Raw genomic sequence first — 18,394 nt, forward strand, 5'->3', positions numbered from 1 at the left:
CTTCATGGTTTCTTGCATTGTGAAGAGCTGGTCACTGGCTCATCTCATATACTATCCTTTAACTATGGGCTTTCTATACCCTGTCTTTAAAGAAATAACACCAAACAAGCAAAGGACTGGGAAAAAAATTTTAAAATCTTCAAAGTAACCTAAACTCAACTAAAACCTGGAATATGTCACATTGCAAGATATTTAATTTTTTTTTCTACTGTAGCCTGCCTTTATAAAAATTTCTAATTTGGAAATAAGTGGGTTTTATGTTTTTCTGTATTAAAAGCATGAGAAAAATTATATGTTGCTGTTTGATTTTCTTCTTATAAATAATAACTTCCAAAAAATGATATGGAAATGTACCTTATTGATTATAGTACTTAACTTCATTTATTGATTGATAATGATGACTTTTTTTTTTTTTTTTACAATTAAGCCACATTTAGATATCAAAATGATTGGACCTGGGCATTTGTCAGTTATCACATTATATGTAATAAACCTATTGTTAGGCATATGATGAGGAAATTCTTCTACAAGGATTTCAATGTGAAAAAGAGGGCTTTGATCATTTCTCTTTTTCTCTCTGTTGGTGTTTTTCAGGTGATGAAGGCATCCAGGAGATGGCAGAATCAGATGGGGACACACAGTCAGAGAAACCAGGGCAACCTGGAGTTGAGACAGATGACTGGGATGGTCCAGGTAGGACAGAAAATGCAATATTTACCTATCTTTTGCTTTTATTAAGAATTCACATATTTTTCCTTTAAACTTAATTAAGCTTGCAAAACTCTTATAATTTTTCAACTCTGATTAACGCAGACACACAGGTGCGCACACACACACTTTTGTGTGTGCTGGCTACTTGGCAGTTTGAATATACCTCATTATTTAAAGATTTTTATCCTATTGTTAAAACTTGAAAAAAAAACAAGTGTCATGTCTGCTTGAAGTCTCCATAACTTTTTTTTGCATACTCACATAAAATTTGTCAGTTCTACTTGCTTTGTTTTTTTGTTTTTTTTTGAACAGAAAATCTTTAAGTGACATCCAAATGCAAATTGGGTGCCATTTTGAAGCTTACAAATAAGTTAGAAACAATACATCAAAGAACTATCATTTTCAGTTAAGTCATGTTCTAAATCACAGATTGAACCTTAGTATGCATTTAAAAGTTAAGAAAATGTCAAGATACTGTACCCTTTGATTCAAGGTTTTGACAACATCTTTACTTTTATGAATGAATTTAAACTTGCCTTTCAAGAACCTGACATTGAATCATTTCAAAAAAAAAAAAAACAAACAAACTGATCAAGAAACTCCAGAACACCAGTATAATTTTATATGAATATATATTTATAAAATCTCTGTGGTTCTATTTGTTGCTAAGTAATTTACAGTTGATGGTATATTTATAAATGGAGACCATTATTTCATAGGGTTTAAAGATTTAAGTGAGTTTTGAAATAGTTTTAGCCATAATTTCTAAAGCAGTAACATTTTTCATTAAGAAAGATCCCTATATTTCAATCACATTTTCACCCTTGCATGACTTTGCAAATTGCTCTCCGCTGTGCATGAAGAAGAGAGGAACTCCAGTGGTAATTTTCTGAAACCATCAGCTGGAAAATATAATGCAAACAAAAATGAAGATACAGTATATCTGATTATTATGATGTCATTTCTAATGTTATTCATGATACACACAAATGTTTGTATTCTGTACACTATGGTATAATGCTATACAAGATTTTGGATCAAATTGTATTAAATTTAAAAATAGTATAACACCATATTTTAAGAGTTTGTAAGACAATGTAAACTTCTTATGGTATTCCACCTTATTGCATAATGCTGCTGACTTCTCAGTGTGGGGAGAGAAGTTTGATTGAGAAAACAAATTGGAAAAAAAAAATGCTTGGAAAAAATATCCTAGTTTTGTTGTGAGGTTTACATATAACTTCAAATGAGTGGGTGAATCTTGTCTCTTATTGTTCCTTATTTATGGAATTGAATGTGATTATGTTTAGAAGAATTTTTACACTTAATATCCAATTGGATGGAATATATATATATATATATATCCACTTGCAAACAGCTGCATTCTGTCTTGCTTTCATTGTGGGGCAAATCTGTGGAGGGCAGGTTTTCCCTTTTGTATCCAGGGCTCACAGCTTTCCCAGTAACATGGGAGGAAGATGGTAATTCAGAGGGTGTTGAATTACTAAGCACATGCTGCACACCTAAAGCCATGTTTTTCAGGAAGCTTTACCATAAATAAAGTTGTGTTATTGGCTAAAAAAGAAAAGAAAAAAAAGCAGGTATGAACAAGGTAAAGAATGATGGTATCTTTCAAGTTGAGAATTTTCAATTTTTAGTTAAATTTAATTTATGTATTTGATTTAAGGTAATTTGTATTCAGTGTATCTAGTGCAATGTTTATACTCTGCTCTGGGTTATATAGATATGTCACAACTTTACAGGGAAAATATATGTCTCTGCCAGGCAGGGTGGTATATGCTTATAATCCCAGCAGGAGGCTGAGGCTGGAGGACGGCACATTCAAAGCCAGCCTTAGCAACTTAGTGAGGACCTAGGCAATTCATCTGAGATCTTGTCTCTAAATAAAATACAAAATAGGGATGGGGATGTGGCTCAGTGGTTGAGTGCCCTGAGTTCAATTGTTCAATCCCTGGTTTAAAAAAAAGAAAGAAAGAAAGAAAGAAAGAAAAGAAAAAAGATATATATCTCTCTAAGTAAATATGGTTACAAGAAATTTTTTGTCCTTGGTGTAACATAAGTCAATAGCCATTTTTCTCCATAGGTGTTTAGCAAAATCAAAAATTGTTTTTTTTAATTTTTAAAATGCCTGAATTAATGAAGTTAATTCATAACATAATAATATCTTTTGGACATTTATTATTTTTCAGAGTAGAATATCAGTTAATTTCCTTCCATATTCTAAAGAAGTATGGAAGATATTTTTGTATTTTGCCTTTTGCGGAAATAGTAATTGCTTCAATATTATTACCTAAACTTTGTCATTCAAAAACATAATTGGTAGTTTCTAATTGTATGAAAGAGAGAAAATAGTTCAAATTTTGGTGATAGTTCCAAACAGTTGAAAATGGGCTCTGGATTACAAGGGTTTAGGCTCATGAGCTGGATTTGCCACTCACTAGTCAGGAGATTTGTAGCAAATTGTTTAATTTCATAATGCCTCCGTATTCATTTGTAAAATGTGGAAAGTAATATTATCAACTTTTAGAAAGTTGAAATCAGATCACTCACAAATGCTAATAATCATATTATTGTGGCTGTTAAGATCTTGAAGCAGAAACCTTTCTTCTCAGTTTTCAGTACCCTGTAGTTTATCTGATATAACAAGGGGCAAACCCTTGTTTATTAACCATTTAGTTTTTTGTTTAAGCACAAATTAATGATTGAGGCATGAGGTAATGAACCAGGTGTGATTTCAAGGTTTAATTTTAAGGCCCTCCTGCCCAGTACTCACAGTCACCCTAAGAATGACAGCTTTCTCTAAAAATAGAAGAGAATCAAAGGATGAGGAAATTATCTAAAGAATGTGAAGCATAGTGCTGACATCATTTAAGATGGATCAGGATTTATCTTATTTTAGAGTTTGATTGAAGAGGACTCTACAACCTTTCTTGATGGCTCAATTCAATAATGAATCAACTCCTGTCTAAAATGTTCTATTTTTATCAAATGCAAATTCCTTAGCGTAAAAATGTTTTGCATTATTTGTTATTCAATGAAAAGATATATTCTGGAATTGTGATTGCTCACACCTTTGTTAACTCTTATGATTAGATAGAGCCTAAACAAACTTTAGGAAAATCATCTTATATTTATGAACATTTCTACAGTGAAATTCTGTAAGGCTTAAATGCTTATTAATCTCATTAAAATATCCTTTAAGTTTCTAAAAATCTTTACAGTTTGAATGGAAAGCTAGACATGCTAAATCGTATAGTTCAGGACAATACTTCACATATTGAATATAAATTTTAATTTCATTGTTCTACCTTGCTTATTTAAAAAATTATCTTGACACTTGCTTGGTTGGAATCTAATTCATGTAGGACTTGCTATTCACTGTTCTGCCTTTTCATCTGTTTGCCTTTATTTTTCTTATTTCATTTGTCTTCTTTTTAAGTAACTACCTCTTCTTTTATCACCCTTACAAGGTCCTCACAGATTTGCCAGTTTGTGAATATTCTTATACATATAATTAATTGCTCAAAAATATTAATTGTGCATCTGCTGTATCATTATAGTCGTGAAAAAAGGTAGGGATGGTGCAAAGGTGCAGGATTATGCTGTCTGCACTCTCTTTATGTCATGTTTCCCCTTTAATTGTTCATGTACTGCATTTGAGTCACTGATGCAATAATTAGGCATCTCTTAGCCTTAAAATAGAGCATAGTCTATACTACAGAAGGAAATGTTCACACTTGAGAGTCAGATCTGTTTGTGCTTATATAATGCCTTAAAATTTATGGCATTGTTAAATGGCCAAGCCACGATTTCTTTATATTTGCAAAGGAAATTAAAATAACTACCTTGAAATATTTTTGTGAGGAAAAAGTTGAAAGAAATTATGCACAGAGAGTCTGCATCACAGCGCTTGAGAGAGCATAGGACTTGCTCAGGGTTGGTGGCTTTCTTTTACCAAAGGATCAAGCCTTATTAAATGTTTTTCATTGTCTTCTCAGACTGATCAACAATTGGAATTTTATATTATTTTAAAAATAGTGTTCACATCCCTAACTCTCATAAGAAAAATTTTAGAACCACATTTTTATGACTGCAGCTGGAGAGCTGACTTATTTTCTTAGATTTAGGAGATGTGGGATATGGAATTCAAGTAAATCCTTATAAAGCCACCATCACTTTTATAAAATAAGAACTTTAAAAGTCACATCTTACTTAATATCAACTCTAAAGAATCTAGCCCTCTGGCTTCTTTTTACAGTTGGGGATATGAATAATTCGGTTTCTCTGGTGTTAGATTGAATGAATCTAGGTCTTACCATCATGTGCAAATAAGTACATGTATCCAAAAAATGTATATTCATGCATACAAACACAGATAGAAATTTGGGGCAAGTAGTTATTTAGTTTCTTTGAAAAAACTTTTTCAAAATAAGTACATACATTTAAATAGATTTTGATATTGATATGTTAGGCTTTGGGTCGTTGCAGTAAAATTAAGTAAAATGAAACCCTTTCTGATTTTATGAAATCAAAACTTGTCTTGAAAATTTGATGAGTTAATTAAATAAAAGTCAGAATCTTTTTTGTTTTATATGCTATAAAACATCATCATTTGCTTTTGCATTGATATACAGAATCTAGTATTTATCACAATTATTTTGGATAGTATAATGAGTGAAAAAGATCAAAAAACATTTCCTCTGTGTATATGTTGGTCCTGTCACTTATTAATTGTTTGAGTTTGAACAAGCTATTAATAATCCAAGGCCTTAGTGTTTATAAAATGGGACTAATAATAACTACCTCATTAATGAGATTTTACATGTAAAGCATGGAGCTCAGAGCTTCAAGTACTAAATAAATCGCTCTTAATATTACTTTTATTGTCATTTTGGCAATTGTGCCTTAGTAGCCATTATAGTGCCTTCCATATTAGTCCTCATTAAACAGTATAGGGAATTAATTTTGCAAAATGATTTTGTGATGTAAAAATGACCATAAGATTATGTTTACTATGCTCTATTCTACCTAATTTAAAACATTATTCAGCTAAAGAACTTTTAATGTAAATAAATTTTTGAGAATAAACGTCTAGGTTCAAGACAGACATGAGTACTTGTTGCACATGGACTAAATATTGGTCAAGAAGTCTGTAAATAAGTTGCCTCTTGCAGTTGCTCTTCAGTGTTGTGGGTACATGCAGCTGATTGTGCTGGCTCTGCTTTGTGCCTGAAATTAAACTGGGAAGATGGGAAATGTTTTGCATAAAGTGGAATGGTAGCTAGAAGACCATTGTGAGATAGAAGCACACACTTAATGATACAGTTTTTTTCCCCCCTCTTTACTAATCCAAAGAAGGGCTTAAAGATTACAGTTCTGATTTCGTTTCCTTTTTGATTGGGAAAATGTGGTAGATATAAGATCTGGGAAATGCCATTTGAAGTAAATTAACAGACACCTATGAAACATAGTTAACCATAGATACAGTCTGACAGTAAGAAGAATATTGTGAGAAGCGGAGGAAATCGTAGAATGACTGTGTATTACTCTGACAGTGAATTGGTATTATCTCTGCTATCAGATAATGCAGTTATCATTAATTTTCACATTTGCATTTCAATCTTTGGAAGGAAATGACTCTTGCCGGATGAAGATAAGAGCTCTGTACCACTATAATGAACCATCATTTTATCCCAAGGCTTTGTGTCCATATGAAAATGAGGCAGGGAGGAGTATGTGTCTGTGTGTGTGTGTGTGTGTGCGCGTGCGTGCGTGCGTGTGTGTGTGTGTGTGCACGAGTGTGTGTGGGGGGGTATTAGAAAAATATAACAAAGTGTCACAAATTGCTGCAGACTTTTGAGTCTTTTATGAAACAAGAGGGGGTAAAAATAAATCTTCTGTACTGTAGTTAAGTGGATATCGGATTAAAAGATGAAAGCCTTCCTCTTTGTAGACCAGAATGCCACATGAACATAGTAAAAAAGTTCTCTTGATCCCATTCCCCTACCCCAGTTTGCACTGTCTTGCAGAATTAGGACACACTACACAGAAACTTAACTAAAATAAATAAGTAAATAAAAGGGAGGTGGGATCATCACTGTTTGGAAAAGCAGCTTCTTCAAGTCATAAAGAACTGCATAAAACTTGCCACTGAATTATTATTATAATTTATACCTCATTAGCTGTTTAAGAATGGGAATGAAGGACACTTAGATGTTGGCTTCTTTTAGAGTTTGCGAATATCTTATTTGTTTATGTAAGTTAAGTTGAGAAATTCAAATTAAAGGATAAAGAAATTAAGGTTCATTTGGGGGAGGGTCTTTCCTTGCAGTGACCTTTTCCTCAAACACATGACTGGAAAATGTATACAATGTCATGTTTTATAACTATGTTAAAGTCACCCTCCCCCCCCAAAAAAATGACATAGCATTCTTTTCAGCACCCTTACACCCTGGCTCCATGGTAAATTCACTCATCACCTGTTTACAGTAGAAACTTCCTTAACTATAACTTTCATCTCCTCTCTGAAACTTACTGTTTGCATTTTATCCCTCCTAAACTAATAGGATGAAGTCCCCTAACCTCCATGACTTCAGAATGTGATGTCATTTGGACACAGGGTTGTTGAAAATATACTTGGTAAAATTATGGTCATATACTAAGTAGGGCAATCTAATTTCATCTGACCTATGTCCTTTTGAAAAGGGAAACACTGGGATCAGACACACACATTCAGGGAGAACACAGCAAGCCAAAGAATGTCAGAGTTTGCTAGAAGCTAAAGGAGAGGCATGGAAGAGATGCCTCCTCAGTCTTCAGCAAGAACCAGCCCCGGGCACCTTCCTCTTCGATGTCTGACCTCCAGAACTGTGAGATGACAAGATTCTGTTTTTTAAGCCATCCAGTTTTTGGTACTTCATTATAACAGTGATAACAAACTAACAAAATAACAAAGGGACCAGAGGGACCATCACTTGTATATTTGCTAGCTGTGCTTGTTGTAATTTTTAATTAACTTTAAATATTTTCTAGACCAATGAAACATGTCCTCAAAGAAGATATACATTTTATTTTATCAAAACTATGTTGCAACCTCTGGAAGAGTTGATAAAGGAACTTTACTAAAAAATTGAAGTATGGGAAATGATTTTAAAGACTTAGGTAGAAAATCCTAAAAATAGTGAAAGAAAGTGTATTTAGATCGTTTTGCAGGTGGTTTTCCTATCTCAATCTATTCCAATGAAACAGATTAGAAATCTTAGATGAAGCATTGATTTTTTGTGTGTGTGTGTGTGTATATGTGTGTACATGAAACACCAAATCATGACGTAGTTGTAGTTGTAACAGAACAAAGGAAGAGGAGTCAATCAAGGAAGACTAACAAGCAGAGGCCAGAGAAGACAGGAACACTAGGAGAAAGTACTTTTTGAGAAGGAGGGTGTGATGCCTGGGATAAACAGTGCAGAGAGGTCAAGACGGAGATTTAAAGACTCTCTTTTAAATTTAGTGACATGCAGATAGCAGTGATTTTAACTAGGAGACTGACATGTTCAAGTGAGGGGGAAAGAGGAACATGTGGAATCAGCTACTATAAACAACTACTGTATACTTGAGTGTTCTTGGTAAATATTTGGGTGTCTCTGAAACTGTCCGTTCATTGATAAAATCATTCATTATCATTTACCTCCTATTCCTGTCTAAGAATTTTAGACAGAATGGGTGAATTTTGCCAGGACAGGGTGACAAATTCTTATTGAGACTGCTTTAAGATGTCATTAATAGATAGGCACTATTTCGGTTTTTTTGTTTGTTTGTTTGTTTTTTCCAAAATGTGATTTCATAGTGTGTGTGGTGGATTTGCTGCAATTTTGCCTGTGTGGAACCTCCGTTCTCCAGATAGACCCATTAGCTATATGGCACTAACTTTCCTATCACTGTCTGACAGAAGAATGGGAGAGTGTTACTCTGCTAGGCTCCCATCACAGAATATCACATTGGGTGGCTTAACAACAGAACTTTATTTCCTCACAGTTCTGAAGGCTGGACGTCAATGATCGAGATGCCAGCAGGGGAGGTTTCAAATGAGGCCTCTCTTCCTGGCTCACAGATGGCTGCCCTCTCCCCCTGTCTGTCACAGGCCTTTGCTCTGTGTGCCTAGATTCTTGGTTTATCTTTCTTTTCTTATAAGGAAACTAGTCCTATTGGATTAGGGTTTCACCTTGTGACTGTGTTTAACCCTTATCACTTCCTTAAAGGCCATATTAGGGAGTAAGTTTTTAACAATGAACTTGAAAGAAACATCATTCAGTGCATTCCAGGGTGGATTGTTGGCACACTAACCAAAGTCCAGGAGAGTGAGGGAAGATTTCTAGAAGATAGGAAAGGTCAGCACTCAGCAGTGGGGCCTTAGTTTTTAGAGAAGGGGGACAATTTTCCCTTTTTTATTTCTGACTCTAAAATCCCCACAGGACCAACTAGCATGAGCTGTGGTCCTGCTCTGGGAAAGAATGGCTGATCTGATATGTCAGTGTGAATTGAGTGAGTGGAACCCTGCAGCCCAAGAGAGCCACCATGACACGTTGTCTAGGAGCAGAGCCTGTTTGTGTATCAACTCTGTGGAAAGGAGAGCTCATTATCCAGTACAGGAAAGGATTTTATTGGTGACCCCAAGACATAGAGAACAAAGTAAGGGTTCTATGTTCCCCTAATTGCTACTTAGGATTTAGAAATGGGGCTTAATGGGGGAGCTCTTTGAAAATCTGGAGTACATAAAGAAGGTCTCAAGAGTGAGAGGTTTTCATTGAGACAGAATGGGTGAATTTTGCCCAGAGCTGATGAATGAGGGCATAGATACAGAGAACCCAGAAAAGGAAGCATCTGCTGGTTATAGATGCTAGTTAAGTTCTCTTAGTGAACATGATGGAAAGTAGAGGAGGGGGAAAACATTCCATCTTTCCAGACGAACGGCACATAACCCATGCAGCATAATGTGGACTGTGAATTAGGGTTAGAATTCAGACAGGGACTCACATTAGACACAGGCATTCTCTGTAATAGCATATTACAGTAGTTGAGATCAGAATGTGATAGAGATTTCTAATGCAATAAAAAGTGTGCTCATTGTGAAAATGGCCCAGGAAAAAGGAAGAAGAGAAATACAGAGGTGTGTATGTTTAAAATATATACATATATTTAAATACATACATAATTAAACATATTATGTGAATATATTTTAATATAAATATATACTTAAAATAGAACAAAATAAATACATACATACATATATATATATATATATATAGAGAGAGAGAGAGAGAGAGAGAGTATATACATATATACATATATAGAGAGTATAATGAAAATATATATGTGTGTGTGTATTTTTTTAAGAAAAAAAATACAAATTTTTCTTCCTCAGAGCAAAGTAAAAGCAAGGGTTTCCTTAAGGTTATATGAATAAAATGAACCCTTTTTTCACTGTGTTAGGGATTAAAACTATGTTTTTAAAAATATTTTACCTGTTGTTAATGTTTGTATTTATTTACTTTTTATTTTAAATTAAAAAACAAATATGAGATTTTATGAAGCAATCACATATAATGTATCATTTTTGAAATAATAGTGAGCATTATAGGAAAAATCTTAAATTATAAAGAATAAGTAGATATTTTCAAAAAGCCCAAATTATTCACTCATATAAAATCATAATTAGAATTATATGGCAAAATTAATTTCCTATAAAATAGGGTGTTCTGTCTGAGAAAATGGAAACAAATTATTTTCGGAACTCACGTAGCTTAAGGCTAACATTCCATGCCAATAATTCATGATTAATATATAGTAGAATATTTTAGCATATTTTTAAAATTAAATAAGTTGTTAGCTAACTCAGACTTTGGGTTTTATTCATTCTTTATTTTTAAAGGAAATCATAGTAAAATGAAAAAAGTCCCATTTTTTATTATACTGTGATAAAGATGGCATTACATCTAACTATTACAAAAGTGCATGGAATATTGCAACCCCTGTTACAAGACCTGAAATTAGTAATATTCCTAACTCCCTTTGGGCATTTAATATTCAGTCCATGTAATTCAGGACTTGTCATCCACTGACAGCATTTTCTGAAATCCTAAATCATTCCAAAAGCCAAAAGCTAAAAGCCAAAAAAAAAAAAAAAAAAAAGGACTAATAAAGAGAAAATTAGTAAAGAAGAGTTCCTAAAGCATTTTTTTTCAGTGCTATTCTCTTGAAATGATCAAAATTAAAACTATCATCTAGAATCAGTGTTGGGGTGATAAAACTCTGCTTCTTGGCAATGCTTTCTGTCCTGTGAACTTTCTGGCTTTCCTTTTTTCATTCGTAGCTGTTGTAACTATGATTTGTTGAGTGTTCATTAGTGTGTTACAGGCAAGAAGGATATAAGAGCAAACAGACTCTCATTGTTTTTCTTTCTAACAACTCCACGGATATTATTCTCATCTAAAGCCAATGAGGAAATTGAGACCCAGGGACATTAAATAACTTGCCTAAGGTCACACAGCCTGTTTTAGTCAGCTTTTTCATCGCTGTGACCCAAAGACCTGACAAGAACAATTTTAGAGGAGGAAAAGTTAATTTGGCACTCAGAGTTTCAGAAGTCTGAGTCCATAGGCTGCTGGCTCCATTCCCAGTGCTCCAGTCAGGCAGAGCATTATGGAGGAAGAGTGTTGGGGGAGACAGTGGCTCAGAACATCACACCAAGAAGCAGAGAGACTCCCCTAACCACAGAAAAAATGTATATCCCAAAGGCATGTTCCTAGTGACCCACCTCCTCTAGCCACACCCTACCAACCCACAGTTGCCACCCAGTTAATCCTTACCAGAGTATTAAATACTGATTAGGTTAGGGCCCTCACAACCCAATTCTTTCACATATTAGCTTTCTTACATCATCTCACACATGAGTTTCTGGGGAAGAGCCAACATACAAACTATAACATACTCCTAATCCTGGAATTGAAATTAAGCAGCAGGACTCCAGTGAGTGTACACATGTCTGTTTACTTTCTCTGTTTTTTATGCAACTAACCCCTTCTTGATAGTGGTATTCATTACTTGCTACCATATTTTTTCATCCCTTCACTTAGGTAGATTTCTATGTATCTTTTTTCTTCTCTAAAAGATAATCAAGGAGCAATGTGTTTTATATTTCTGTAAAACTATTTATTAAGATAAATTCATACTTTAATAAAATTTGGGGAAATTTCTCGTACATAACTTTTTTAGTTACTCTGTTTAGTTTTCATTGACCTGTTGCCATCCTAAAAAATACATATCCACTATTCTTTAAGCATCCTGGCTCCAGTTACTGTGCTTTGTTTTACCAAGGAAGTTGAAGTTTAAAACAGTAATGTGTTGACAAGTGACCTCCCAGGATTCTAATGCTATCTAGATGGACCATCAATGAGGCTGGCAATTTACCTTCAGAGGGTGCTATCTTTATTCTAGGTACTACATGAACTGACCTGATTGTCTCCTTTAATTCTCACGAGAAGCTAGATAGGTTGTCCTTTTTTAAGAGCTAAGAATGTTAAATCTTGGTCTAGTTAGAGAGCTTTCCTACCTAGTGTTATTGCTGATAGGGACAGAGACAGGCTGGACCTTAGTGCTTTCCCCTGATAGTCTGAGAAGGAAGAGAAACTGGCATCACAGAAGTTTTTCCAGGGAAAGGAAAATAGGGGTCATGGGAGACATATTCTGAGATGAAACTTGCTTGCTTTTCTTTCTTTTTTTCCCTTGTGCCTGTTGTAGGGATTAAACTTAGGACCTTGGCACATTAGGCAAGCACATTACCACTAAGCTAGGTCCTGAAAATTGCTTTCAAAGTCTGCTCCTCCACATAACTGCTCGATAAACTTGGACAAATCTTTCCAGATCACTTAGCTTTTTGCCCACCACTTTTCTCATCTGTAAGTTAGGAGAGCTGTAGACCTGCTTCACAGGGTTCTGCGTTATGAGAGTGAAGCAACGAGAAGGGTGTTTGGCACAGAGCAAGTGCCACAGGAGGGCTGTAAGCATGACTATTATCATTGTCATCCACATCATCGTCATTCTTTTTATATAGCAAGATTGTTTCTGTCTAAAATCTTGCTTCCCTCTTATTTCTTCTTCTTCTCTATTCTATTTCTTTAAATAGTGAATTGAAATAGCAAGTCAGGTTGCATCTATTTTTTTTTTTTTTTTTTTTTTAGAAAATTAGGGTCTGTTACAGGATTCTACTTAGTAGAGATGAATCTGAAGTACTCAAATATCTTAGATTAAAAAAAAATAAGGCATTTAATTCTTATGCTCAGCCTCATTCCACAACATATTTGGGGTAACATTTAAAACATGAAATATAAAATGATAGAAAAATTATTAAAGCAAATGAAAGAAAACATGGATAGAAAAACAATAGAAGGAAGGGATAATATAATTACATGAGTAGTTATACCACTGAGTCCAAAATGGGCTAAAAATGTGATTGTAATCTTCCTCACAGCCAGTTTTTGAAAGACTGTTCTTACATTCATTTGTTATTGATCAATATTATGGGTAACTATGTTGAAAAGTTATAACATGATCCTCAAAGGAAATAAAAGAATGTTCACTTTTGTTAGATTATAGTAATATTGCAAAAATAGTGATGGTGCTAAAAACTTGCAATTGGAGAAGAACAGTTAATTATGACTCAGGACAAAATATTCATTCATTTATCTCTAAACAAGCAAATTAGCAAATAGATATAAAACTAACTACCAGATCTCTTTGGGCTTTCATGTGGACCTGAGATGAAAAGTCCTAAGTTCACCCAGGAGGTCTTGACTCTCCTCTTAATGAGGAGATGTGATGGGAATTTTTGATCTTTTTAAAAAGATCATTTTTAGTTTTTTTTTTTTTTCCTGATAAGAATATATTCTTATCTGTTCTATGGATGACTACATACTGTATTGCCCTCCTTTTCTTATTCAGAATTTTATATTCAACTTTCAACTTCTTCACTTAAATACTTGAAGAACCCTGGAACTGAGCCTTTTTGTTTGTTTGTTTGTTTGTTTAGTCATGTGATAGTCGTGGATTTTGTGAAGAATGCATATGACAGGATTAGTGAAGTGTAGTATCCTCACCTGTCTCTGGGATACCCTTCTCTTTGGATTTCTGAGGACCTCACAGCTTTTCACAACTGCTTCACTATTTCTCTTTTCCCTTTTTCTTTTGAGCCGTGCCTTCTGCAGATCTCTCCAGACATTCTGAGCAATTATTCCAATGAGATCTTTCTTTCTTTCTTTCTTTCTTTCTTTCTTTCTTTCTTTCTTTCTTTCTTTCTTTCTTTCTTTCTTTCTTTCTTTCCTTTGGTACTGGTGATTAAACTCAGGGGCACTCAACCACTGAGCCATATCACCACCGCTATTTTGTATTTTATTTAGAAACACGGTTTCACTGACTTGCTTAGTGCCTCACAGTTGCTGAGGCTGGCTTTGAACTGGTGATTCTCCCACCTCAGTCTCCTGAACCACTGGGATTACAGGCATATGCCACTGTGCCCCACTTCCTATGAGATCTTTATTCTCAGTTGGTTTTATATGTTTTAAATTTTATGGCCCATCCAAAACTGTTCAATTTACTTTCTGAAGGAAAAATAATAAAGTACAAAATGTTACCAAATCCTTGTTCCTGTGTTTGAAATAAAAGCCCAGAACATTTGCTACTTTTTACTTTGGATACTTTTATAGAAATTCCTTTTTGAAGAAGTCAAATATATGCTAACATTATTTTAATAAAACTTCCGATGAGAAAATGATGTCCATAGAACTGGGAGGGGGGAGGGTTTACAGTGAATAGCAGATGATACCCGTATTCAATAGGGAGCTCTTAAAAATAGAGCCAATGTATAAGACATTTTTTGCAGATTTCAATTTGTAGGAAAATGATTTCATTAGAGGGGGGAAAAAGAGAGAGAAAACCATCAGTCAAGATGTGGGAGAATGCAGACTCCTGATGAGACCAGCCAAGAAGACAAACTCAGTGTACAGATGCAGATTAGACCTCAGAAGATGAGGGTGTAAAAGGGATTTAATGGTGGGGTGGATTATAGAAATCCATGTAACAATGTTAAATAATTATAGTTCCAGCCGAGATCAAAGCAGTGCTGATTGAACACCCTCGAGCTGTTAACATGAAGTATCTTGAGGGGAAAAAACCTGCCTTAGTAAACTCGCCAGAGAGATTGGTCAGCTTGGGCAAACAAAGTCTGTGATCTTGCCCCAGCCCCACTGTACTGCAAGTACCAATTGTGGGGAGGAAAGATGGAGGAGGAGCCCTTTAGGGAATTCTTCCTCTGGAGCTCCATCTGAAAACAGACTTTGGGGACTGTGTGGAATTTGTTTGAAAATGATCAGAAAATATGTCCACAATTAAACCCTTTCTTTTGGAGGGGGGCACAAAAGATATTCGCTGTAGGGTATCACAGATGTTACTGGAAAATTCTATAAGTAATTTACTTACCATTCTTAATTTTTTTCCTTTGGTGAAAATTTTATTTTTATTTTTTTACAGCATGAATATATCTATCTGCAAAAGGAAAAAAAAAAAGAATCTTGATTATCAAGGAAAAAAATGAGAATTCATCCATGCCTGTGGGTTTGTTTGATTTTGTAATGTCCCCAACACCTAATAAAATGTAGAATTGGAAAAGAATTGAAATTAGTTCTAAAATGAGTCAGCCATTTAAATTAACCCAAACCATTAAATTAACCCAAATTCAAATTGGGTAAATTTAATGTAGAACTATATCTATAACTACTCATCTATGTATATATCTATAATAAAAGAAAGGGTAGCATAGTTTTTATGCCTTGCAGATACATTTTTATTTACTTTACAAGAAAATTAAATGGATTATTATTTTTAAGTCACACTAAAATAAAAAGCCAATGATTATTAAAACTTGATTTGTAGATGGTATATTTCTACCATGTCAAATGTATAGTTGATGTAGGTAGTTGAACTTTATAGTGACATAAAGATTTAAATTGTAAAACTGAAAAGCCAAATATATTTGCAGATGTTTTTAAAACACTTTAGGTATTGTGGTTGGACTTAATACCTGAGAACAATTAAAGCAGATATTTCAAAAAGTACATACCATTTCTACTATGACAATAGTTTTAAGATTCTATAAATATGGTCCAAAACTAATGTAAAGACAATGACTCATTGCATCTAGGTGACGAGGGGTTGGCATCATGGCCTTGGTTATATAGAGGTTTTATGATGTTGTATTTAATTTTAGTATTTTAGTTTGAATACATTCTCTTTGCCAAACTAATTTCTATTTTTATGGGGGTGTGAGTGTGTTAGCTCTGATATCTTTTGTCATCTGTGGAAAACATCATTTCTCATTTTAAAACATTATTTTAAATTCATACTTATGTGGTATTGGGAAAATGATAAGAAGTTGTAGGATTAAACAATTTTAATGAATATATACTGAGGTTTCTCAATGCAGTTTAAAAACAACAATAAAAACAGTATAAATTAACACAATTTCTACAGGCTACCAGCTAATTATTAGTTAGTTTTATGGTTTCCCGCACATTTTTACGATGTCAAATCTTTCTAAAGCTGGTCTTATGTATTTAACAATTGAATAATTTGGTTATTTTATTTTCATATTTTTTATTGTGCCTTTCTGCTCAAATGCACACAAGTCACATTTTTCGTGGTTATTTTTATAGATCCTTCTGTACCACAGAGGTTCATTCGTAAGATACGGAAGAGGTTAATTTACTGCCGACATTACCTGTACTGAAATGTAACTTCATATTTTGACTTTCATTTTACGTGTTTGTCTAGCATACTGTCATTCTACCTCCCATATAAGTATATAATTGAGAATAAATACCAAATGTAAAGATTTTTTTTTAATTGCCTGTTTTCTTAATTTGATGAAATATTTTTGTTCTGAGAGTGCAAGAGACTTAATGACTATTGATGAGTTCAGGACAGAACAAAAATTCTGAAATTATACTAAAGTGAAAAAACCTAGAATGTTTATTCAGACAAAAAGGTGTTTGAATCCTGATTCAATATTAAATTATATACTAGTTGAGTGACCTTGGAAATTTTGTCCCTTTTCTCTGAATTTCAGTTTCCTCATCGAAATGTACCTGCCTCACATATCAGTCCTTGGAATTAAGCAAGGCCAAGTGAAACATTACATATATTTCTTCCCACAAGCTGCAGGGAGGATTCCCATGGAAACTGCCCAACACCCTTCATATTCAAGACAAATCATAGCAAAGTTTGAGTGGAGAACTCTAACGTTGAGCCCATGCTTCCTAAATATGTACCTCATTCTGGTACAACTAATTTTACCAAAGTGAAAAATAATCTTGGAATGATAGTGATTTTAGCCAACTTCCTTTATGTCCACCTACTGCTATGCTTACAATGTGTCTTTAACTAAAGGAAGCACAATCTATACATGCCTAGCACAGACAGGGACTCAGTTACTGAGGTGAGTCCATTATTGCTACCAAATTACCAGTAGTCTGCTACTGAAGACTACTGGTAATACTGGCTTTTTAAAAAAATGTTAAGCATGGGGAGTTAGTATAAGTTGAATTTCTATGTGTAACAGAGATTCTGCTAGACACAGAGAATGAATGGTCAATAAGACAGGAGTAAGATCTAATCTTCTGAAGATTGCACTCCCCTATGAATATGTTGTGAAATGCACTTAGGTACCATGAAATAGATCAGACATTGTTAAGCAATGTTTATTATAATGATTTTAAAAGTAATAGGCTCAGTGTTTGAAGAAAATGAAAAGAGTGGTTTGGAAGTCATGGAAAGAAATGGGTATTAGGCAAAAATCTGCTCACCCTCAGAGTTGGAGACTTTCCTCGCTTTATTACTACCCTCAAAACCTTCTTGAAGGATGATCTCTGATTTTTTCAGTACCACTTCTATCTCCACCATCACCAGATTCCCTATCTCACTGCTCTTGGTAGGGCTCTCTTATCACTTCATTTTATCATCTTTGTTTAATAAACCATATTTACTTCCCCAGCATCTGGGCCTCCTACTTACATCTCTCTCTTTAGTGTTCAATCAAGTACTTTTTCCTCCTGTGTCAGTCACAAAACTCATACTCTCATGACTCCCTGAGGACTCTTCTCAGTGTTACTCGACATTCATTTGTCTGCCATATTTTCCTTTCCTTCTGGAGTACCTACTTTCCTTATCNCTCTCATCTCTCTCTCTCTCTCTCTCTCTCTCTCTCTCTCTCTCTCTCTCTCTCTCTCTCTTCTCTCTCTCTCTCTCTCCCTCCCTCCCTCCTCCTCCCCATCCTCTGATCCTTTTCATCAAAGGGTCTCTAGTTTTCCTTCTTTCTTCAATTTCTACCTGGCTACTTTCTTCTTTACCTGCCCATCTTTCCCCAACTCAAGTATTCACGCATGCATGCATTTTTTTTGAAAAATATTTATTGTACATGTCAAGGTGGAGGATCAGACTTGCTGAAGTCAGATATTGTTTTCACCACCTCCTGGGTTTGAGATGGTGAGACTCTGAGCAAGTTCCTTATCCTCATGTGCCTCATCTGTAAAGTGAGAATGTTAGTCATTGCATCATTCAT

The 18,394-nt window shown here is 34.4% G+C and overlaps 1 protein-coding gene across 2 annotated transcripts in view; it reads left to right on the top strand.

The window, feature by feature from the left end:
• Positions 1-18,394, top strand: part of Zfpm2 (zinc finger protein, FOG family member 2) — a 433,039-nt gene that overhangs the window by 112,908 nt on the left and 301,737 nt on the right. For both annotated transcript variants that reach the window (XM_048802003.1, XM_048802004.1), the window contains one exon: positions 595-693. In XM_048802003.1, coding sequence (XP_048657960.1) covers positions 595-693 — 99 coding nt within the window. The remainder of the gene's footprint in view (positions 1-594; positions 694-18,394) is intronic.

This window comes from Marmota marmota, unplaced genomic scaffold (genome assembly GCF_001458135.2).
Source record: "Marmota marmota marmota unplaced genomic scaffold, marMar, whole genome shotgun sequence".
In the NCBI taxonomy this organism is placed as follows: domain Eukaryota; kingdom Metazoa; phylum Chordata; class Mammalia; order Rodentia; family Sciuridae; genus Marmota; species Marmota marmota.